Genomic DNA, 24,396 nt, shown 5'->3' with positions numbered 1-24,396 from the left:
CCATTAGGGGGGGTTCTGATGAAGATGCATTTGATATGCACACAATAGAACTCTTTCAGCACTCCCATTCCATCATACACCCACATAACTCTCTGTATCCACTCCTCTCCGAGGTGACTAGCTCATTTACTGTGGCATCCAATGACTAAACTAATAAACAGAAAATATCTGTGCTTTTGAGTCTACCCCAATGATACACACTGATGTCATTCGATCTAAAGTGTTTACAGATTTGTCAAGCAATGATGAGACCAGTGTCACCTCAATTACAGTATGAGGTATTTCCAATCAGGTAATGATTAGTACGCTGTAATGCCAGCTGTGTGGTTTGGGTTGGCATACTACTGTTCCATTACCCCCCCTCCCCGTGCACCTCCGTGACCTAGTGATGTCACCACAGGCCCAGTTGGACCGGGGGACCGGGGGATGAAAGCATCCCTCTCTCCCCATAAACAATAGGCTGACGTCAGGCCACAAGAGCACAGCCAATCCCATAAAACTCCCTTCAACAGTGAAGCAGAAGCCAACTAAGCCACCTCTAGTCCTGACCCATCAGAATCAACATGTCGTCAGACCACAGCGTCAACGCACCAGGGCCTTGTTGGGAAGTACATTTTACATTTACATTTAAGTCATTTAGCAGACGCTCTTATCCAGAGCGACTTACAAATTGGTGCGTTCACCTTAAGACATCCAGTGGAACAGCCACTTTACAATAGTGCATCTAAATCTTTTAAGGCGGGGGGGGGGGGGTGAGAAGGATTACTTTATCCTATCCTAGGTATTCCTGAAAGAGGTGGGGTTTCAGGTGTCTCCGGAAGGTGGTGATTGACTCCGCTGTCCTGGCGTCGTGAGGGAGTTTGTTCCACCATTGGGGGGCCAGAGCAGCGAACAGTTTTGACTGGGCTGCGCGGGAACTGTACTTCCTCAGTGGTAGGGAGGCGAGCAGGCCAGAGGTGGATGAACGCAGTGCCCTTGTTTGGGTGTAGGGCCTGATCAGAGCCTGGAAAAAAAAAAAAAAAAAAGAAAAGTAAAAAGGAGAGATGGTGTAGCCGGGACTCTGTTGTGGCCTGGAAGAGAATATTCATGGGGTTCAGCCTCTAATTAAAGATCTAAATGGGGTTTCAACACCGTTCTGTACTCTGTCCTTTACTCCTTTAATCTATCACATGAACCATCTACTTCTACTCTCTCTCCCTCTCTTAATCCTAGTTCATTTCTCACTCCATCACCTCTTGTCATTCCCTCTCCAGCAGCTATCTGTCTCTCTCTAACACCCCTTCATTCTCTTCATCTCATTCCCTGTGTGGGCTCCTTTTCCTTTTGTTGTGTTTCAGTGTTTGTCATCTCCAGCACTCAGGAGCCTCAAAGCCCCACCAACCTCACCTCACCACACCCCGCCAACCACTCAACTACCTCTACAAAATCCTTTCACTCGATTCACCTTCCATGAAATCTCAAACATTGTCCCCTTACCCTACCACACCCCCAACCTACAATACACCCTAAACTTGATCTGTGTCTCTCCACATCCACCCACCCATTGTATAGAATGCACATCAATGGACATTAAAACAGAATGTTGTTTTAACACCAGAGCGAACCAATTCCAAAACATATGAGCCCCGTACAGGGATCGAAGATCTGTTTACCCTGACAGAGAATGGGCTCTCTCCTGTCTGTTTGTGCCGTGGTATTGTATCTCCAGGCTTTAGCTCACAGCGTTAAAGGGCTGTGCTGTGGGACTTGAGGACTGACGGTGCTCTGTCCGACCAGCTGACCTGGAAGACTGATCTGACACGGACACAGCAACGACAGCTGACATTCGGGGGCCCAGACCGATAATGAGGTCCATTTGTTGTTTTGTGTCTCAGGAATGCATGAACCCCTGCTGCAATGCCACCACCTGCACCCTGAAGGGAGATGCCGTGTGTGCACACGGACAGTGCTGCGAGGACTGCAGGGTAGGACTGCTCTTTCTGTTTCTATCTTTCTTCCTCTCCCTCTCTCACAAATGTCTATCCCTCCCTCTCTCTCCGTCCCTCGCCCTTTTGCTCTCTCGTGATGTCTCTTTCTCCCTATTTCCTCCCTGTTGAAGTGATAAAAAAAAATCTAATTCTCTGCTCCATTGACATGTTAAAAAAGCGAGAGTTTACAGTAAAAAGAAAATGTAGACTTTTAAATCAAGGTGTATTCAAGCACAGGGCCCTCCAGAGTACAAAAAAAGATGCCAAACATTTTCAATTTAGTTTGCCCTTCTGATTCCATTGTCATTGAGTTGTGGGTGTGTGGTTATTTGTCTGTCTATGTGTTCTCTCTGCAGCTGAAGCCTGCTGGCACACCGTGTCGAGAATCCAGTAACTCCTGTGATCTGCCAGAGTTCTGTACTGGTGCCAACCCCCACTGCCCTGCCAACGTGTACCTGCATGACGGGCACTCTTGCCACAAAGTGGACGGATACTGCTACAACGGCATCTGCCAGACCCACGAGCAGCAGTGCATCACACTATGGGGACCAGGTCAGTAGGGCGCCCCCCAGGGGACTGGAAGTCTTGATTGATTAGATTTTTTTGACAGTCTTCCATGTTTGGAGAGATCAGATGAATACATCTAACTTTCCTTAACATGTTTCTTGAAGTAGCTAAGGAACAATTAATCCTAGTTTATAAATCAGTTCAATGTCAAGGGAGAGACCATGCAGCACCTGGACAGAACAAGCTGAGAGACATCATGTAAACAATCATTTTGATGAAGACAGGTTCCTCCTCAGTTGACCTGCCTTAACATCTGGAGGTCAGGGGTTACCTTTGGCTCATGGGATGCTTTGTTACATCTCTGACTCATCACATCTCGCTCTCTCCCTCTTCCCCTCCCTCTCTCACTCTCTCTCTTCCCTTCTCACTCCCCCCCCCTCTTCTCTCACTCTCTTTCTATCTTCCACTCTCTCTTTCTCCTGCAGGAGCCAAACCTGCCCCGGGGATCTGCTTTGAGAGGGTCAACTCAGCAGGAGATCCTTACGGGAACTGTGGCAAGGACTCCAAAGGATTGTTTGCCAAATGTGAAGCCCGGTAAGACTTAGCAGCTGTCGTGATGTATGTCATGTCTATTGACCTTAAAAGCAAAAAGAGCTAGCTAGAAAGACCAAGGAATAAAACAATGTTGTTTATCTGAATTGGTATTATCAAGAGTGCCAATTGACAATCAGCATGGCACATTATATGGGAGAAATAGTCTAGGAAGGAACAATAATTAAAAACACAATTTGGAGATGATATAAGGCAAATTACAGTTTGAAGCATTCATGAACACTTTATACTATTCATGTCGGCTAATTGTTCTTGGATCTCTAATCAAGCATTTGTTAATTGGTGTAATTGCTTTAATGACTGGAGGACTGAGGGAGTCATTAAGGTGAGACAAAGGCTGTCTAGTTGTCTTTCATATTTGGTTACAATTACACACCATCTCTCACATGTCAGAGATTGTCGTGTTTAACTTTATGCCTTGTCATTTGTGTGTGTGTGTGTGTGTGTGTGTGTGTGTGTGTGTGTGTGTGTGTGTGTGTGTGTGTGTGTGTGTGTGTGTGTGCGTGTGCGTGTGCATGTGCGCATGAATATGTGGGTTGTTTTTTTTAACACAGAGACGCAAAGTGTGGTAAAATTCAGTGTCAAGGAGGGGCCAACCGGCCTGTGATTGGCACCAATGCCGTCTCCATAGAAACCAACATCCCTCTTCAGGAAGGAGGGAGAATCCTGTGTCGGGGGACGCACGTTTACCTGGGTGATGACATGCCTGACCCTGGACTGGTTCTGGCTGGCACCACGTGTGGAGAGGGCATGGTGAGGGTAGTAGGGCGCTGCACCTGTTATCAAGCAGAACTAGAGAGAGAGACTATAGTCACCAGTGGTGAGGATGCTAATGCCAAGGCTTGTATTTAGCCCAATTCCAAACCAATCACTTACTGTCATCACTGGGATCATTTGAATTGGGTCTCAGAGAATGGAATAGATAGCAGTTCTCGGAAGATAGACCTTCCATTCAATAGCTAACATCACATTTGGAGTACTACAGTACTTCACATTTGATAAGTCATTTATTCAATAGGACTCTTTCTCTGTTCCATAGATGTGTCTAAATCGTCAGTGCCAGAATGTCAGTGTGTTTGGTGTGCACCAATGTTCAGGGAAGTGCAGCGAACGAGGGGTGAGTACTCCGTGTCGGAGGGTATCATTTCATGTTGCGTATCTACAATGTGGTGACTTATTTCCCTATGTTAGCGTAACACTGTTGTCATGTCAATATTATTAACGCATCACCGCATCTTGTTGACCTCAACATTGCCACACAGTAGAGTAGTACAGTATGCCCTTTACTACACAGAGCGCCAATGTAGTTATCGTAGTTGTAGTTAACTCACTGCCCGTGAGTCATGGCAGCTACCCCGATGGTTTTACAATCAATCTTCATCTCTCCAGATGGTTTAAATCAATCCCATCTAATGGCATCATTTATGTTCTGCTTAAAGTGCCATCCATCATGTTTTGGCAAAGAGAAGGCAGGCCAAGCAGCAGGAGAAAATACTAGCAAGTAGCGATAGTCTGGAAGCATCAAACTGCACTAGTCAAAATGCTCACTGCTGTTCGAATAGGTATTAATACTGCGAAGAGAAGCCTTTTATGTTGTATTTACTTTGTTGTTTAGTTCTAGCACACAAGTCTTCCTGTTCAATGAATGAATGAATGAATGAATGAATGAATGAATGAAAAGCAGGACCCTGGGCCAGATTTTCTTACTGTGACTTTTGAACCTCTGCATGGTTGCCCCACCTTTAACAGAGGAGAATATAAAACACAGACTCAAAGCTGGAGTAAGAAATGGACCTAGTCTACCTTAATAATAATTGCTTCCTTTAAGTTTGATTTGACATTTAATTGGATGATGTATGATCCAGTCGTTCGTTAAGAACAGGTGGAACTAGGTGGTGATGGCACCCCTATTACTAACTGCACATTAGTGTCTTTATTTATCTAAATTGAACATTATATATTGACTATATTCAGACCATAGAATTAGGAATTAGATTACTAGAATGGATGTGAACCTTCTTATTATGGTCCAAAGGTCAGCCATGTTGGTCAGAGTTGGATGTGAACCTTCTTATGATAGTCCAAAGGTCAGCCATGTTGGTCAAAGTTGGATGTGAACCTTCTTATGATGGTCCAAAGGTCAGCCATGTTGGTCAGAGTTGGTCAACCTTGGTTTGCCCGTGTCATAAGATATTGTTTAAAACAATGAATGTGAATAATTCATCTTCACTGTATGTGTGTTAGCTAGCTAGCCAGAAATTGTAGAGGAATATTTCCATACATTTGTTTAATTAACTGCCAATATGCCAACATTCCATTCAATCAATGCTGTCGATCCACAGCCATACAAAGTCTCAAATCAGTTGATGATAGGACTTATATTTTAGGTTTACTATAATTCTATTACATAATTTCTGATACATCACATGCCAAACTTTTATTCTCCTGCGTAAGTAAAAGCAGGAAATGTATCACCTATGCCTCAACTGCCGTTAATTGAAATTAGACTGGTTTTGGATTTCTCGCTGACCAAGATGGCTGCCATTTTCACCCCATTATGGAACATAGAGTGTTTATGACAGCCCCTCTAGGAATTGAATATGATCTCTATGATTTCAAACCCACATGATGTCACAACCTTAACCAACCCAAGACTTTAAATAAATCCAGAGCCAGTGTGCATCTCCATATGTGGCTCAGTGTAGATGTCATTCTGTATAACGTTAAATGTGCATGAGTGTGTTTGCAAGTGTACTGTACAGTACGTTGTGACATAATCCTATCACATCTTTAGAGCTCCCCTCAGGGGTTCTTATGTGTCCTTAAGTCTTGACCTGACCACCTCTGGCCCCAAACACTCCACACACATAAGGGAGTGTCAGTCACTCAGAGGCAGGCAGGGAAAGCTCTTCCCAGTTCGGGGCCAGATCCGATCTGGAGCGATCCCAGCCACAGACTTCCCTGCAGCTGACAGCTGGACTCCATTATCCCTCCAGGGAATCTTGTTGGATCCTTTTCCCGCTCGGATAACTGTGTTTTGGGATGGGCTCTCCCCTGTACATGTTTTCTCCATCATGTTTGACACTGCACAGTCTATGGTGCCCGCCACATGAAAACCGATGAGTCTGATGGAACGAGTGTATAGTTTATTTGTAGAAGTAATTCAAGCATTTCAGATGTGGGCTTTTCTGAGGAATTTTCTGAGGAATTGCAGGCCTGTGGGCCAGATGAATGCATCTCTTGTATGTCATGTGTGTCTTAGGCAAGTACAATGCATACTGGTAGCTTATTAAGTATGTAAAATAAGTCATGCATACTTGCCATATCCCATGGATCCTCGCCATGTAGTCTCTCACTACTGTGTGTTGGATGATCCCTAGAGCCTAGAGGCCTAGCACACAAGTCTTCCTGTACTCTGACCAGTATCTATTGGTAGAACACAAGGTATGGACAGTATTGTATTGTACAGGTGAAGATGTGTCAACTGAATATTAACCAGCATGCGTTGGGATCCTAGGTGTGCAACAACAAGAAGAACTGCCATTGTGAGGAGCACTGGGCCCCTCCCTTCTGTGAGAGGGCGGGGTTTGGAGGCAGCCTCGACAGCGGACCAATGAGACTGTCAGGTACAGTACACGCTGTCCTCTTTATACTTCACTAACTGCACCCTGTGTTCCACTAACCTGGGCAGATTAAGAGAGTTAGTTTGGGATAATAATCAGGGTAGCACCTTTAGCTGTACTTTCATAACCTGCTCACAGAAAGTTAGTCACTTTGAAGCTCGACTAAGCTCTCCAAACATGCAGACGGATCTACCTCGGTCACCTATTCACCCTAGCGACATACAACACATTACAACTAGACACGTACAACTTTCCCTGTCTGGTCATTCAAGAACGGAAGGAAATAATCATTTAAATCATGTCAAATGTACTGAAACCCTGCTGTGGCTTCTATTAACACTCCCTGTGTGTCTTGTTTGTGCCGTGCTGTAGATGTGCGTGTGTGTGTATTAATGTGCGTGTTGTCGTATGTGACGTCAGCCGACAGCAAGGGGGTTGCCGTGGCGATCCTGGCCACCCTCCTCAGCCTGATGGGTGCTGGGTTCCTGGTATTTCTCAAGAGGAAGACTCTGGTCCGTCTGCTCTTCACCAACAAGAAGACCACCATGGATAAACTGAGGTACAGTAGGACACCTCCTCCCACACCTGTGTTTCATTTTATGTTCTGGATATCAAGACGAAATACTTTTATAGAGATGCTTTCGTGTAGAGATGATTATCTTGTAGAAATGACAGAGATATTGTTTCTAATATGCATTATGGTCCCATGGTCTCTCTCTGGTGATTTGATGTGTTCACAGCGATAGTAACCTTGTGACTCCACTAACCACTAACCATGTGAGAGGAAGACGCATAGTCCAGCACATAGTCCTCACAATGCACGTGGGCCTTGTGTACAGAGGAAGGCCTGTTACTGTGTGTCTCAAAGCTGCAGCTTTTTAAGAGATGTATAATAGTAGTTAGTATAAGACTAGTATAGTAGTTGGAATGTTACCTCTCTGTCTTCATAGGTCTGTTGGATCCACCAGAGCAACCAGTCCCAGCCAGACTCAGTCCATGTACAGTTCACGACGCAAGCCCCCAGCCAAGCCCCTAGCCAAGCCTCCAGGTGCCAGCGTATACAAGGTGGGTCTCTTTCTGCTGCTGAGTTAAGGGGCAGCTGATTTTCCCTGATAGTCACTTTAGTAGAACACAGACTGTTTGTTACACGTGAGGGAGCTGGAGTTTTTCCCCCAACCTTCCCTTATGATCAATTGATTAGTATGGTTCACTTATAGGCCTACACAATGGAAGATGTAACAAGTACACGTTGCATTGTATAAAAGATGGATGTAGGGAGAGCTAAAACGTGTGTTAGCAAAGAAGTATTACAAACTAACTGCTGACAAACTATCGGTCACACATCATTGGATTTCTAATGCAATCCTACTGTATCAAAACCGCAGCACCACAACAGGGAATCAACTTGGTCTGAGACTTGCCATGCTTATCTGAACCTATTCATTCCAGACTTATTGTCAAAACAAGTTGACGGCTAAGCGTATAATTTATTTAGTCTCAGGGTCTCTTTCTTGAAGAAATATAAATGAGGCCACAGTGTTGCTGGCAGAAGGCTGAAGAAACTTTGATTGAGAAGCCGCACCATTTAAATGAAATGGTGATCATGGTGCAGTATCATCATAGGGCTGTGTATAATGGTTCTGCCTGAGATAAAAAGCCTTTGTGTACTTCGACACAGGAGAAAAGAGGCAAATTGGGGTGGACTTGTTTTAGAATTGATAAGCATGTGTGTGCATGTGTGTGCGCGTGTGTGTGCGCGTGTGTGTGCGCGTGTGTGTGCGCACGCGCGTGTGTGTGTGTATGTGTGTGCAGGTGTGTGCGTGTGTGCGTGTGTGCGCGCGTGTGTGTGTGTGTGTGTGTGTGTGTGTGTGTGTGTGTGTGTGTGCGCATTAAAACATCCACAGTTGATTCCCATGGAGAACAGCTGGAGTGTATCATTGTGGTCAGAGTTCAGGAGTTAAGGGTTTGCTGGCTTGGCTAGGAAGGATGCTTAACCCAGTTCCGTCTCCAACACCAGTATTTTCTCCTCTAGTGAACGTGACTCTGGCTCCTCAGCAGTATTCAGTCTACTTGCTGTTTACTGTTTGTTCTGGCAGTCACAGTTCCCCCTGTCCAGATTTCCAGCAGACTCTCTGCAGGTCGCCTGGCATAGCGTATCTACAGGCCAGGCCAGTTCAGCCAGTCTATCCATCTCCGGTGCAATTAGGTTTATTCTTGAGGACTAACAGCAGTTCTGGACAGGCAATCTGATGCTGGCTTTGACCGTTTCAGTGTGTTAGATTCACTTACTATGTTTTCTGTTATTGACTGCCTGTGAAACGTGTTAATTCATAGTAATAGTACATCCATGACGGAGAACATGGGTATAGTTTTAGCCTGGGTTCTCCTAGATGTATCCAGGAACTGTACATAAGTCACAGGGGTATGACATGATTGTTTGTGAGACTCCAACAGGAAATAAGATAAATGATCTGAGGAGGAGCAGAGGGAAGAGAACATAATAGCTCAAGCCCTGACAGAAAACACAAACTAACAGCTCTCTTCTCTACCTCCCTTCCCCTCCATATCCCCTCCCCCTCTCTCCATCCTCACAGCCATCCCACCAGAGTTTGGAGCCTCTCCTCCCTTCACACAGTTTACATTCCCACAGCTTACGGCGGTTGCCCAACTACCAGCCCATCCACATCAGCCACCCCATGCCTGTCTCCCTGAGTGTGGGACAGCAACCTCTGCCCCCAGTCCCACCCCACCACAGGGCCCTGCCGGCCCACACTGCCCTCTCCCCACCGCGGGCACCACCCTGCCACAGCCTGCCCAGACAGCAACCCTACAGGATAGACCAGGTTAGTAGTCACTGTTCTGCCATGCCAGCCGCTATGAATACAAATATCCAATGTATTTTCTGTAGGGCTGCACAGTTAATTGAATGCACAACGAAATCGCAATATTGACATGTGCAATATCCATATCTCAAGAGATTCATATCACATGCAATACTTTGAAATGTCACTCAGCTGCATGCAATGTTTGTTTTTATAGTTTACTCATTCAAGTAGCGCAGTTCTTCCACCTCGCTGTTAGATTCTCTATAAGTTTAGATGGTGTTCTGTTCTAGGTCAAATGCAGTCAACAGATTGTTCCAAACAAGAAAGATGCTGCTTTCCACTTTGCTTTTTAATATAAATCATTCTATTTCTAGGATTCCATCAGTTCACCCAAGTGTTTTGATCTATATCGCAAGTAAAATCGCAATCGCAATATTTTGTAAAAAAATTGCAATGTTATTTTTTGCCCATATCGTGCTGCCCTAATTCCCTTTTTGGGGATTTCTATGGAAATTGATCTTGCTGGAAACAACATAGTAAAAAGTAGATTTATTAATTCACACAATCCATAACATTTGAAGAACATACATTTAACAAGGGCAATCGGAAATACGTATTCCCTCACTCACTTATTCAAAACCCCTGCCTTGGGTCCCAATAGACATATTATTACACAATGGATAATTTATGGACCACGCATACTAAATAGTGTGTTGCTATAACCCCTGGAAGGCATAGCTAAATAACTTAAATGAATGTGTTTGCTCAACTTGTCTCATATGTTCATTCAGCTGGAAATTATTATTTGAGCAAATAAAGGCTTTACTAAAAAAAGGCTGTGCAACTGGTTATACACAAACACACACACACAGTGCTTTTAACATACAATGTTTTCAACTTACATATTTGACACCCGTTAGCATACAGTACATGAATACATACAGTACATGAATACATACAGTACATGAATAATACATTGTGCATGTCCATTTATACAGTAACTGTTATTCAACATGTCCTCTCAACCTTTTGGTTCACAGCATTCTGATCTTCCTGCTATAATGTCTGTGTCTATTATCAGTTAATCTGACTAGTCTCTCATCATGGATTTGATTGACTTATTTCAGCGATGTAAGGGTTTTCTGTGTAGTTGTCTAATGTTGGTGGGGCATATTTACTCTGTTTTAATTTTACTCCTTAATCACTATGATATATTTAAAAAATGTACTTGATTGTACTTTTAACAGAGCTGAGATTGTGTGCAAAGTGTAGTAATACAGGTGAAATCAGTCATTGGCACAGACATGGTGGCGTAGCAGAAAGATCGGCAGGAGGGTCGATATGCTGTGAACCTAGTTAGTGGTTGTGAGTTCACATCCTAGGTGAGGATATGTTGAATAATAATTACTGTCCAAAATAACATGCACAAAATAACAATGTCTGTCAAATATGAAAACATGGTATGTCAAAAGCACTGTTTGTGGGTGTGTAAATAGTTAGTGTTGATGGCCAAATAAAATGTTTTTTGTTGAATGAACATTTGAGACGAGTTGAGCAAACACATCATTTTAAGTTGCCTGAATTTTTGCTTAAGTTTTCTCAAGTTGGAGCTAAGCCAACAACATTTTTTTAAAAGTTCAGGTAACACTTGAGTAGTTGAGTAAACAAACAAATGCTGTGGAACCAGTTACAAACAACTATAATTGTTTTTACCGTGCACTTCATCCTTAAAGTTGTTCTCCACAAATCCTGTTTTTTGCTGAGCCAGCAGGGCTGTTTCTAGAGTATGTAATTCAATCTGTCTGCTCAGGGCTCATGCAGGCAGGTGATCTGTATGCGTAGAGCACCATGTCAGATGTCCATGGCTTTATGAGGTGCAGAGTGCACTGGCAGATGCACGTCATTGTAAAAAAAAAAAAAAGGAAGACATTAACTTTGAGATGTTACTATTCTCTCTGGTGTATAAAGCACAACTACTCCCAGATGTTAGGGAAGAGCATGTAAGAGATGGAGAGAGACAGATATAGATCCAATGCATCCCCTTCTTCTGAGAAAGTCCCTGTTGAGGTGTGGCAACAGATGGATCACATATGTGAGAATGGAGTGTGTAGCAGCCTAGCAGAGTTCAGTTCCCCATGGTAAAAACAAACAAAGGACAGTATATGTATGTGGTGTTTTTTTCTACAATTGTAAGGCAACTTTGTGTCCTTGAAAAACGCTACATACAGTGCCTTCGAAAAGTATTCCCACCCCTTGACTTTTTTACACATTTTATTACGTTTATTACATTATTCTAAAATGGATTTTTAAAAATTAAATCCTCAGCAATATACACACAATACCCCATAATGACAAAGCGAAAACAGGTTTTTAAGAAATGCCTTATTTACGTAAGTATTCAAACCCTTTGCTATGAGACTCGAAATTGAGCTGAGGTGTATCCTGCTTCCATTGATCATCCTTGAGATGTTTCTACAACTTGATTGGTCCTACAGTTGACAGTGCATGTCAGCGCAAAAAAAGCCATGAGATCGAAGTAATTATCCATAGAGCTTCGAGACAGGATTGTGTCGAGGCACAGATCTGGGGAAGTCCACTATGCTATCTAACTGCCCAAGGGTTGTCAGCATGGTACAAAAGGTACATCTTGACTTGCTGAGGGGCACAGTTGGTTTTGAATATGGGGGTCCATATTATGTTATATGGTGTCCAATGTGACGTCTCGTCTACATAGACTACTGCAGTAGTGGAGTACCTGGTCCAGCACTACCCCCGCTGTGTGGGATTCATTCTCCATCTACCCAACACAGAGAGGTAGACACACAACACTTGAGGTATTAGATGCCCTTAACAACAGATCTAGTATCAGATTACCCTACCCCTTAACTATCAGAGAGAGGATAACCTATCTGATGCAGGATGAGTGGTTAGAGGCACGTCAACTTACTGGGAGCCACACCAGGCTGGAGAGAAGGCTTCAATCTGATTAGGTCTTTATTTCAACCTCTGTGGCGCCTCTGGTTTAACTGAATCAGGAGACGATTCAGCTGCCATCCCCAGGAGGTGATCTTATTCTTTGAGTTTAGTGTTTCGAAAGGCAAATTGAAGCAACAAACAGACCGCTGTTTCACAAGAAGTGGTCTCCACTGTTTGTCCTAATACAATTTAACTGAGTCCAAGTCACAAGATGTGGTTTAAGCTACAAAACATTAACACTAGTACTGTAGACTCAGTCAAATGTGTTTTTGTGGGGGCAGTCGTATCTGGTCTAAGAGCTTGATGATCCACTACAACAGAGTAGCCACTAATGATGACGTCACTGGGGATGGCCATTCATAACTGATTAGTTAAATGACACGTCATGTCTTCAGGTGCTGTTACAACCCCACTTCTCTACCTACCACACTATGCCATGCCTACCTTCCGCTGCCATGTATGCATGGTCAAACCACTCACATAATGGAATAATAATCTTTCACATCAGGGGGTCACAGTTATTCAAGCATGGTTGTGCCGGTTCGTGACAATCCCGGATGAGCCCCCACTTGTCACGAACCGGCTCAAAGCCCGTAACAAAGGGAGACAACGTGGAGATAAGGAGTAACAAAATATATATTTATTAACTAAAGCAACTAAGAAAAATATACAATGGTGTGTGTAATCAGTAGTATAAGTGAGTGTTTTGCATGCATGAATGTGATAATGCAGGGTGTTGAAAGGTGCCAAAGCAAACAAACAAAAGGCCACCAAGAACCACAACACAATCTACAAAGGTGTCTGCATGGAGAGAGTCTCTTCCATGAATGTGGAAGAGGTCTATTTATCCTGGGAGACACCTGGCCCAGGTGTTTCCCATGTAGCTGACGACCCTCCCAACTCCGCCCACCGGCATCCTAATGAGGAAACAAGAACAAAGAGAGAATACGGCAGACAGAGTGGGAGGGTCGTCACATGGTTGATGTAAGTCACCTTCTCGCTGATGTGTGAAACATCCCAACAAAGTCATCTAGTCCAGGACACACTTTACGCCCTTGAAGGACAAGCTCATATGTGTTATATAAATGGCATGTTATGGAAGATTCCAGACACTTTTTGGACGATTTTGTTGGAAGATCTTAATTTTATTCAATGAACACCAAAAAAAATGTAAAATACAAACAAAACGTAAAGTTTAGTAGGGCTGAATAGCACAGTACCAAAACAAGATCCCACAAACTACAGATGGGAAAAAGCTGCCTAAGTATGAAATCCCAATCAGAGACAACGATAGACAGCTGCCTCTGATTGGGAACCATACCCAGCCAACAAAGAAATAGAAAACATAGATTGACCACCCTAGTCACACCCTGACCTAACCAAAATAGAGAAGGGCGTGACAGATTTCACTTGGCTTTGAGAAACAGACCCCAACCAGCGATATACCTCCTCATGCTCATTCTGCAGTGCCAGGGCACAGATAAAAAGAAAAGCTCCAAAAACACCAAGTATAGTGATGTAGGTCATCAGATGTTGTACACATGTGTAACCGATGTGATATGGCTAGCTAGTTAGCGGTGGTGCGCGCTAATAAATCAAATCAAATCAAATCTAATTGTATTTGTCACATACACATGGTTAGCAGATGTTAATGCGAGTGTAGCGAAATGCTTGTGCTTCTAGTTCCGACAATGCAGTATTAACCAACAAGTAATCTAACTAACAATTCCAAAACTACTACCTTATACACACAAGTGTAAGGGGATAAAGAATATGTACATAAAGATATATGAATGAGTGCTGGTACAGAGCGGCATAGGCAAGATACAGTAGATGGTATCGAGTACAGTATATACATATGAGATGAGTATGTAAACAAAGTGGCATAGTTAAAGTGGCTAGTGATACATGTATTACATAAGGATGCAGTAGATGATATAGAGTACAGTATATACGTATACATATGAGATGAATAATGTAGGGTATGTAAACATTATATTAGGTAGCATTGTTTAAAGTGGCTAGTGATATATTTTACATAATTTCCCATCAATTCCCATTATTAAAGTGGCTGGAGTTGAGTCAGTGTGTTGGCAGCAGCCACTCAATGTTAGTGGTGGCTGTTTAACAGTCTGATGGCCTTGAGATAGAAGCTGTTTTTTAGTCTCTTGGTCCCAGCTTTGATGCACCTGTACTGACCTCGCCTTCTGGATGATAGCGGGGTGAACAGGCAGTGGCTCGGGTGGTTGTTGTCCTTGATGATCTTTATGGCCTTCCTGTAACATCGGGTGGTGTAGGTGTCCTGGAGGGCAGGTAGTTTGCCCCCGGTGATGCGTTGTGCAGACCTCACTACCCTCTGGAGAGCCTTACGGTTGTAGGCGGAGCAGTTGCCGTACCAGGCGGTGATACAGCCCGCCAGGATGCTCTCGATTGTGCATCTGTAGAAATTTGCTTTTGGTGACAAGCCAAATTTCCTCAGCCTCCTGAGGTTGAAGAGGCGCTGCTGCGCCTTCTTCACGATGCTGTCTGTGTTCTGGACCAATTCAGTTTGTCTGTGATGTGTACGCCGAGGAGCTTAAAACTTACTACCCTCTCCACTACTGTTCCATCGATGTGGATAGGGGGGTGTTCCCTCTGCTGTTTCCTGAAGTCCACAATCATCTCCTTAGTTTTGTTGACATTGAGTGTGAGTTTATTTTCCTGACACCACACTCCGAGGGCCCTCACCTCCTTCCTGTAGGCCGTCTCGTCGTTGTTGGTAATCAAGCCTACCACTGTTGTGTCGTCCGCAACCTTGATGATTGAGTTGGAGGCGTGCGTGGCCATGCAGTCGTGGGTGAACAGGGAGTACAGGAGAGGGCTCAGAACGCACCCTTGTGGGGCCTCCGTGTTGAGGATCAGCGGGGTGGAGATGTTGTTGCCTACCCTCACCACCTGGGGGCGGCCCGTCAGGAAGTCCAGTACCCAGTTGCACAGGGCGGGGTCGAGATAGCGTTTCAATCGGTGACGTCACTCGCTCTGAGACCTGAAGTAGTTGTTCCGTGGCTTTTGAGGCGCGATGGATAACGGTGCTTTGTTACCCACGATGCTTTGTGGGTGTTAGTTGTCTGTGTGTGCAGAGGGTCCCTTGTTCGGGCCCGGGTCGGGGTTAGGGGACGGACGAAAGTTATACTGTTACATTGATGCTGTTGGCCCACTGGTTGCTGCGGAAAAGGAGGAGGTCAAAAGGGGGGTGAAACTAACCGATGTGACATGGATAGCTGTTGACCCAGATCATGGGTGTCTGCTCCTCCTTGTTGATGTGTGCAGAGGGTCCCTGGTTCGAACCCAAGTTGAGGAGAGGGACGGAAGCTATACTGTTACACGTGAAATTGTGTCATTACAAACTTTATCTTCAAAGTTACATTACATTTTGTCAGACTCGAGCGATACTTTTCCATGGGCATGCTTTCTCGTTCCTATTGTGGTGATACGGAAAGATGCTGAGACTCCGATTTTTCACTTTAAACAAAAAACAGTGATTGCAAAGTTAAACAAACCCTACAACTCAATGCACATCTCTATGTTAAGAACACAACGTTTGGTAACAGAATGACGGCTCAAACAGCACAAACCATCATTCTGTTACCAAACTTTGCATCTGCATTGTTCTTCAAGTCAATGTGTTTTTGTAAAATGTTCAGTGGAAATTCTTCAAAGTTATCCTTGTGCATACAGTTGTATGGTTTGTTTAACTTTGCAATCATAGTTTTTTAAAAACATTTTAAAGTGAAATATTGGAGTCTTGGCCTCATTCTGTTATTGTAGAATTGCCTTTAACACTTCATTCTGTTCTCTAAATCCTTTGAATTTGGTGTTTGCTGTAACTTGGCACTTATTTGTGAGTATTGCTCAAGGTTTGTTCCTTTCCTCCTACAAACTGTGCAGAGCAGCTGGGATGCTGCTAGCAGATGTTTGCCATTACCTCGCCCTCCCCATTTTAGATTAGCAACACATGATGGCACCTCATTTAGATAACCTTCCAGAGAGAGTTGCTACGGAGGTGGTGGCTACAGAACAGACAGATACATTATTCTGGTGACACTCTATAACACAGTGCCCTCTAGTGAGGTTTCTGTGCCAACACTACTCTTCAACTTCTGGTTTGTCGTTCCTAGGACCGTGAGAAGCCCAGTCCGCCCCAGAAGCCCCTACCTGCAGACCCTCTGGACAGGCGTGTTTGGGTAGAAAGCAGCACCTCGGTGGTGGGGGTCCGCCTCCCTGGACCCATCCCTATCCCCATCCCCACCGTGCCCAGGACCCTGCTCACCATTCCACAACCAAACAGGTCTGTGCTACGGTGGACTGGCTGGCAAAAGGTTTATAGCTATATACTGTATGAATGAAAAATGTATGAAAATAAAATAAATGTTTGCTCTGCATGTTTTCTTTCTCCCTTTTCAGACCTGCACCCATACAATCCCAGAGACTGCCTAAGACTCATCATTTCGACCGCTGATCACAAAGAAATGGAGATGGAATAGTGGGGTGCTCTATGGATGGAGACCCATATTTGCACTACAAGACTCTACCAGACCTTTGCAACTTTGAAAGGGTCTCAGAGTTTTGGGAAAAGGGGACTGACTTCAAACATTGGTGCTATGCCTCTGAAAGGTGCTTTTGTTGTTCTCGCTCAGGTACAAATGAACTATTTAATGTCTATACCTTGTAACTCACTAAGCAGCAGTGTTAGGGACTGGGAGTTTATGTTCAGTTTGTCGTTAATAAGAACTGCTTTCGCACTCCAAGGCATCCACTCACTTCATAATCTGCAACAGTGTCAGACTGACATGTTGGAGATGTCAATTGCGGTGTGTTTCGACCACAGGTGGTTGGTTGGTGGCACCTTAATTGAGCAGGACGGGCTTGTGGTAATGGCTGGAGCAGATTAAGTAGAATGGTATCAAATACATCAAACACATGGTTTCCATGTGAGCAGTCCTGCCATTCCATTTGTTCTGTTCCAGCCATTATTATGAGCCGTCCTCTCCTCAGCAGCCTCCACTGGTTTCAACTAATCAAATTCGGTGCAAAAGCAAGGGAATTGTTCAGAATCGACACGTACTTGAATTATTGTTCGATCTTTGCATTCATACATGGTCTACATATCAAATTAAATCAAATGTATTTATATAGTCCTTCTTAAATCAGCTGATATCTCAAAGTGCTGTACAGAAACCCAGCCTAAAACCCCAAACAGCAAGCAATGCAGGTGTAGAAGCACAGTGGCTAGGAAAAACTCCCATGAAAGGCCAAAACCTAGGAAGAAACCTAGAGAGGAACCAGGCTATGAGGGGTGGCCAGTCCTGGCTGTGCCGGGTGGAGATTATAACAGAACATGGCCAAGATGTTCAAATGTTCATAAATGACCAGCATGGTTAAATAATAATAATCACAGGAGTTGTCGAGGGTGCAGCAAGTCAGCACCTCATGAGTAAATGTCAGTTGGCTTTTCATAGCCGATCATTCAGAGTATCTCTACCGCTCCTGCTGTCTCTAGAGAGTTGAAAACAGCAGGTCTGGGACAGGTAGCACGTCCGGTGAACAGGTCAGGGTTCCATAGCCGCAGGCAGAACAGTTGAAACTGGAGCAGCAGCACAGCCAGGTGTACTGGGGACAGCATGGAGTCATCATGCCAGGTAGTCCTGAGGCGTGGTCCTAGGGCTCAGGTCCTCTGAGACAGAGAAAGAAAGAGAGAAAGAGAGAATTAGAGAGAGCATATTAATATTCACACAGGACACCGGATAAGACAGGAGAAGTACTCCAGATATAACAAACTGACCCTAGCCCCCTGACACATAAACTACTGCAGCATAAATACTGGAGGCTGAGACAGGAGGTGTCAGGAGACACATACATGATCTGAATTCGTATGTACCCTAATATGAGTTAATTGACAGGGTATTGGACCCAAGTATATAACTACAGTACCACAGAGAAAAGTATCTCTGACCTTGAAGTTTTTCTCCGCTGGCGAACTTCAACACGTTTACAAACTTACAAATGATTTTGGGCTCTTACATGCCCTTAATAGTTCATGTTGTGACCACAGACTTGAAGGATATGCTGTAGTCACCGCTTTCATAAATACTCAACTCTCTTACACACAGTTTGGAGTATTTGCTGGCAGTTGTGCAATACGTAATGCTCCCAGCGGGGCCAGGAGAGTCTAAAATGAGCTGACACTGCTGGGTTCCAGAGAATCACAGCAACACCAAATAATGCAATATAACGGCTGGTGGAGGAGCGTGCTACACTTCAACTCACTTGATGCTGTGGTGTCAAGATGACTTCAGTGTTGTGAAGAGTCCAAACCCCACTTAGATGGTGTCCAATGTTTTATTCATTTTTATCTTTTCAAAGTTTACTCAGACAAAAGTATGCCAAAGTGGTTTACTTTACGAGGTAATTGCCGGTACTTGACCTCATGGTTATCATTATTCATTTACTATTGGAGCTCGGTCTCACACATTGGCACATAACTCTCCTTGAGGTTTTCAAGACAATTCCAATTAAGTTGAATTTGTCCTTTGAAACATTACAGTCTTACAGCAAATACATCCAATAGCTGTACTTAATGTCCTGTTATTTTCCCTTTAAACTTTACTTTACTTTAATTTGCGGACTAAGTGACACAATTGATTTTCAATACATTCAAATGTTGTCCAAATTAAAGTAGAGACTGTGGGTACATAATGTCTTGGCCACAATATGGTTCATTAAATATAGCTCTGATGGGTGCTGAGTAAGAGTGTTCATCATACTGCTCAGTCCTCTGGCATGGCACGGGGTGTGTGTGTGTGCGTGAATGCCTGCGTGTGTGTATGTTAGCAAGCTTACTATATGAAGTTATGACCTCACTCTCATAACTACTTTGTAAGGTTGTTTCAACAGGGGGGACTTTTACATTAAAAAGTATTCAGTACAGCACCAAACAGGGGCACATGTTGCATTATTGTAGGTTGTAAAACAACATATCAAACCTGGTCTGCAATGTATTGTGATCACCAATATACTGTTGTGCTTTAATTAAATGGATGCATGTGTGTGTACTCATAATGCAGTGTATGTCTTGTCGCTCGATAGTGTAGAATGCACTACTCGCTACTCATCAGACGTGCATTGTGTAGTTGCATTTACACTGTCTTTGTTCCTTTTTTTAACAGATTTAGATCAACTGCTATCTGATGTCAGCATTTGTCAGATCTTCAGGTCTATTCACTTGTAAAAGTTGCTTTCTACAAATGTCGTGTATTTTTTGTTTCACTCTTACATTTTCAAGTTAAAAGCCATTGTACAGTTAGTGTAAATATAGTATCTGTCAGCAATCAGTATTTTATTTTACAAGAGCAGTGAGAACCACAAAGTGATGGCTTCTCCTGTTCAATAAAACATGTTTTTTTTTATTATTATTATTGAACTCCATTTGGAATGAGGATTATGGTAAAAGATTGGATTCTGGAGCAGTTGGAGTACTTGAACATTATTGCAGAGCCAAATAAATGAGATTTCTCTTATGCTGTTCATTTGATTTATATGCATTTATTTTGCTGACTGTACAGGCGAATGTAGGCAGAAGACTTAACACAAACACATTACAAATAATAATACACGACTCATCCGCACAGCAATGTGAAATGTGTCTCCCTCTCGTAGGATAAGGTTTAATCAGACATCTGTACAGTAAAGCGAAACCAAGTCAATCCTTTGTGTCTTGAGGCTATTCTTGATGGTTTATTATTTCATTTATCCATAAAAATCTCATACAGTTAAAACTGTTGTTATGCAAAACAAATATCCAGGTAAAAATGCAGGTTTAGATACATAAATACAATGTGTTAAAAAAATAAGCAACAATAATAAAGCTTTTAGAAATTAGGGGGGGGGGGAAATGGCGCTGTCCACCTAAGCCCTTTACTAATGGACTGTACCATCTCTGACGATACTCTTCTGTCCTTCTAATAAACTGATGAAATTCTGTAGGGAAAAAATAATAAACAACACTTGCTCATATATTCACTATAACAGTAACATACTGTACAACAGTAATGTTTATGGAGAAAGCATTACCTCTCTCCCAAAGGCCTTTGCTATTTCAGCTGCCCCTGGCCCAAACTGCAAAGACAAAAATATCAGTCAATTCCAGAATGATTTCAATTGCTCTAATCGAAACAGAACCCATGCTGTTACTTGTCATTACCTCGTTCTTCACATCGTGGTCGGCCCTGTCCAACAACAACTGCACCAGCAACTCGTGGGGGTTCAACACTGCCACCTAGCAGACATAGTTGTTGTATCTCGATGAATTTGCACCATGAGTCTTGATGAGTTTGCACCATGAGTAAGTGCACTCTTTAGTGGCACAACAGAAGTTTGTGAAGAAGTGTACCATAAGGGGCGTCTTCCCATCCTTGTCCTGATGTTGACATCAGCCACGGCTCTGATGAGGAGAGAGGCCACCGCTGGGTTCCACTGACTGCTGACACCCTCATCAAAGGAGTCCAGTCAGGGGGACACGTTGTCTCTAACATCCAACTGAGACAACAATCAACATGCCTTTTAGTCTCAAAATTATAACTCACTTCCTTTCGTTTTCCTTTTGGATAGTTAAACTAAGGCTCTGGTTAAAAGTAGTGCACTTTACATTGACTGTAGATAATATAGTGTAGCTCGTAAATGCTGAAACCAATCTCACCTCCCAGCCATCCTGAATCATGTAGGCTATGACAGCAAGGTGTCCTCTGTCAGCCGTACTGGCCAATGATTATAACGGCGATTCTGATCCAACCATTAATTCATACATTGTGACCCTGGCCTGAGAGGATGGAAGTTCAGCATGCAGCTAGATGTAGAAGGCTAATGTTAACTAGCTAACACTGCCCATGAATGAAAGTATTTCAGCCAGACAAGTGTGTACTGTATGACAGTGATAGACTGTTTCGTCAACATGAAAGAGAGGAGGAAAAAACATAAATACTTTATTCACACATAAGTATTCAGACCCTGTGCTATGAGACTCAAAAATGAGGTCCGGTGCATCCTGTTTCCAGTGATCATCCTTGAGATGTTTCTACAACTTGATTGGAGTCCACCTGTGGTAAATTCAATTGATTGAAAATGAGAGCCGCACACTATAGGAGCTCAGATGCAATAATTTGATAAACTAATAACCCACGTTTTGACAGACAAGCTGTCTTCATAAGGGTATAATGGCAAACATTGCGGGTCACTAGTTTATATAGTTTCAAAGGACACACACACAGGTGTCTGTAATCATGGCTGGGGTGGCTTGATATCATTGGTTGATTTACAGATATAAATAGAACATGTCAAAAACATGAATGGATAGCATACAATCCATAGATACAATTAGGCTACATAATAGGCCTACAAACATTTACAATGAATACCAAAATCATAATAATCACAAGAATGACTTCATATCAAAGTCCACATTGAGACCGAAGGGAGCAAGGGTCTTTAAATTAAATTGTCAAGGTCACCCCCTCTCCTAGAGTTGTTTGTGATTTGCTTCCAAAAAGTGGTCTGCAACTGGGTACGCTGAGTTTTTGCACATAAAGGTGCTACGATGCTCCGAGATTCGTACTTTTATTTCGCACTTCTTTTGACACACATCATTTTTACCACAAGGACAAGTTATTAGATAAATAACTGCCTTAGTGGAGCACGTGATAACACCAACACCTTTTCTTTTTCAGGTGTTCTACTCAGCTAGCCAGCACCTCGCCTAAACAGGTGTGTGTTTCTTTTGCTTCCAAATTAAATTGATTAGACATGATTTGGAAAGGAACACACCTGTCTATATGTGACCTATTTCAGGAAACTAGCAGTATGTCGCAGGTCACTACTTCACACGAAAGCCTTTTTTTTAATCAAAATGTGTTTTTGGGCAGAAATGCCTTCTGGAACATGTGAAGTTTTGTCTGCCTTAATAAGAAACTTGCAAGCCATCTGTCAATACGAATAAAATGGTTCAATTACAAGCCTAGTTGGTTTTGCCACAGAAAAGGTCAGCAACCTTCCCGTTAGCCATGATTGGCTGAGATAATGAGTGGGCTGGACAAATGCCGAAAGATGAGTTTGATTTGATTTGACCTGCAGATTCATGCAGGGTAGTAATGATGGTTCATTGTTTAGCTAGCTAGCTAGCTACATGTCTTAACAAAAAACTCCACTATACAAGTATCCATTGCAAATGAATGTCACTTCGACAACTGTTGACAGACGTAGCCGGTAAATTCGCTCTGGCTATCTACTCCGATTTCAGACCACGGGTAAGATAGTCTAACTAGCTACATTTTCAGATATTACACGTTTCTAATTTTGACAAAGTATTTTCATTTTTTTAACATTTATTTATTTATTATTTTTTATACACTGTGCAAGTGTCCATTTTAATAGAATGTCACTGCGAGAACTGTTAGCCAGTTAGCTTGGGTGCTTGACTGCTGTTGACAGTGCATGTCAGAGCAAAAACCAAGCCATGAAGTCGAAGGAATTGTCCATAGAGCTCCGAGACAGGATTGTGTCGAGGCACAGATCTGGAAAAGGGTAGCAAAAAATGTCTGCAGCATTGAAGATCCCCAAGAACACAGTGGCTTCCGTCATTCTTAAATGGAAGAAGTTTGGAACCTGCGAGACTCTTCCAAGAGCTTGCAGCCCAGCCAAACTGAGCAATTGGGGGAAAATAGCCTTGGTCAGGGAGGTTACCAGGGACCAGATGGTCACTCTGACAGAGCTCCAGAGTTCCTCTGTGGAGATGGGAGAACCTTCCAGAAGGACAACCATCTCTGCATCACTCCACCAATCAGGCCTTTGTGGGACAGTGGCCAGACGGAAGCCACTCCTCAGTAAAAGGCACATGACAGCCCGCTTGGAGGTTTCCAAAAGCATCTAAATGGCTCAGAAATAAAATTAGATGGTCTGATGAAAACAAGATGGAACTCTTTGGACTCAATGCCAAGCGCCACATCTGGAAGAAACCTGGCACTATCCCTACAGTGAAGCATGGTGGTGGCAGCATCATGCTGTGGGGATGTTCTTTAGTGGCAGGGACTGGGAGACTAGTCAGGATCGAGGAAAAGATGAACGGTGCAAAGTACAGAGACATCCTTGATGAAATCCTGCTCCAAAGTGCTTAGGACCTCAGACTGGGGTGAAGGTTCACCTTCCAACAGGACAATGACCCTAAGCACTTAGCCGAGACAATGCAGGAGTGGCTTGTCTCTGGACAAGTCTCTGAATTTCCTTGAGTGGCCCAGCCAGAGCCCAGACTTGAACCTGATCTAACATCTCTAGAGAGACCTGCAAATAGCTGTGCAGCAAAGCTCGCCAACCTGACAGATTCTGAGAGGATCTGCAGAGAAGAGAGGGAGAAACTCCCCAAATACAGGTGTGCCAAACTTGGGTATGCCCAAGAAGACTTGTGGCTGTAATCGCTGCCAAAGGTGCTTCAACAAAGTACTGAGTAAAGGGTCTGAATACTTACTGTATGTAAATGTACTATTTCAGTTTAAAAATGTTATACATTTGAAATGTTTTTGAAGAAACAGTTTTTGCTTTGTCATTATTGGGTATTGTGTGTAGATTGATGAGGGGGGGGCGGCATTTTATCCATTTTAGAATAAGGCTATAGGGGATCACGTGACTCTTGAACGAGATGGCCGCATGAACTGAGAGCTCCGCACAAGTAGTTTCCAATTCCTGATCTTACCTCCACTCCAAGTTCAAACTCCTTTAGCTTTAGTAAAAAAGTCATGGCGGCTACAGAAGATGACACTACAGCTGACGTTTTTACCCGGAAAAGCCTCCAAGAAGAAGCTAGCT

The 24,396-nt window shown here is 43.4% G+C and overlaps 1 protein-coding gene and 1 pseudogene across 2 annotated transcripts in view; one reads left to right on the top strand and one right to left on the bottom strand.

Moving 5' to 3' along the window:
* The window catches only part of LOC115113208 (disintegrin and metalloproteinase domain-containing protein 12-like), a 140,447-nt gene extending 120,374 nt beyond the window's left edge, over nucleotides 1–20,073 (top strand). Inside the window, exons 13-23 of one of the 2 annotated variants that reach the window (XM_029640586.2) lie at nucleotides 1,875–1,964; nucleotides 2,324–2,519; nucleotides 2,960–3,068; nucleotides 3,641–3,839; nucleotides 4,126–4,203; nucleotides 6,604–6,712; nucleotides 7,130–7,268; nucleotides 7,660–7,774; nucleotides 9,304–9,552; nucleotides 16,668–16,837; nucleotides 16,954–20,073. In XM_029640586.2, coding sequence (XP_029496446.1) covers nucleotides 1,875–1,964; nucleotides 2,324–2,519; nucleotides 2,960–3,068; nucleotides 3,641–3,839; nucleotides 4,126–4,203; nucleotides 6,604–6,712; nucleotides 7,130–7,268; nucleotides 7,660–7,774; nucleotides 9,304–9,552; nucleotides 16,668–16,837; nucleotides 16,954–17,008 — 1,509 coding nt within the window. In that variant the 3' untranslated portion in view covers nucleotides 17,009–20,073. Of the gene's footprint in view, nucleotides 1–1,874; nucleotides 1,965–2,323; nucleotides 2,520–2,959; nucleotides 3,069–3,640; nucleotides 3,840–4,125; nucleotides 4,204–6,603; nucleotides 6,713–7,081; nucleotides 7,269–7,659; nucleotides 7,775–9,303; nucleotides 9,553–16,667; nucleotides 16,838–16,953 lie in introns of both variants that reach the window. The other variant, XM_029640585.2, reaches the window with a different exon arrangement.
* A 484-nt stretch (nucleotides 20,074–20,557) lies between these two features.
* Nucleotides 20,558–24,328, bottom strand: LOC115113864 (fibronectin type 3 and ankyrin repeat domains 1 protein-like; annotated as a pseudogene).
* Nucleotides 24,329–24,396: the final 68 nt, after the last annotated feature.

This window comes from Oncorhynchus nerka, linkage group LG28 (genome assembly GCF_034236695.1).
Source record: "Oncorhynchus nerka isolate Pitt River linkage group LG28, Oner_Uvic_2.0, whole genome shotgun sequence".
In the NCBI taxonomy this organism is placed as follows: domain Eukaryota; kingdom Metazoa; phylum Chordata; class Actinopteri; order Salmoniformes; family Salmonidae; genus Oncorhynchus; species Oncorhynchus nerka.
Note: the sequence above shows the minus strand (reverse complement) of the source record. Positions and strands in the feature narration are given on the sequence as shown.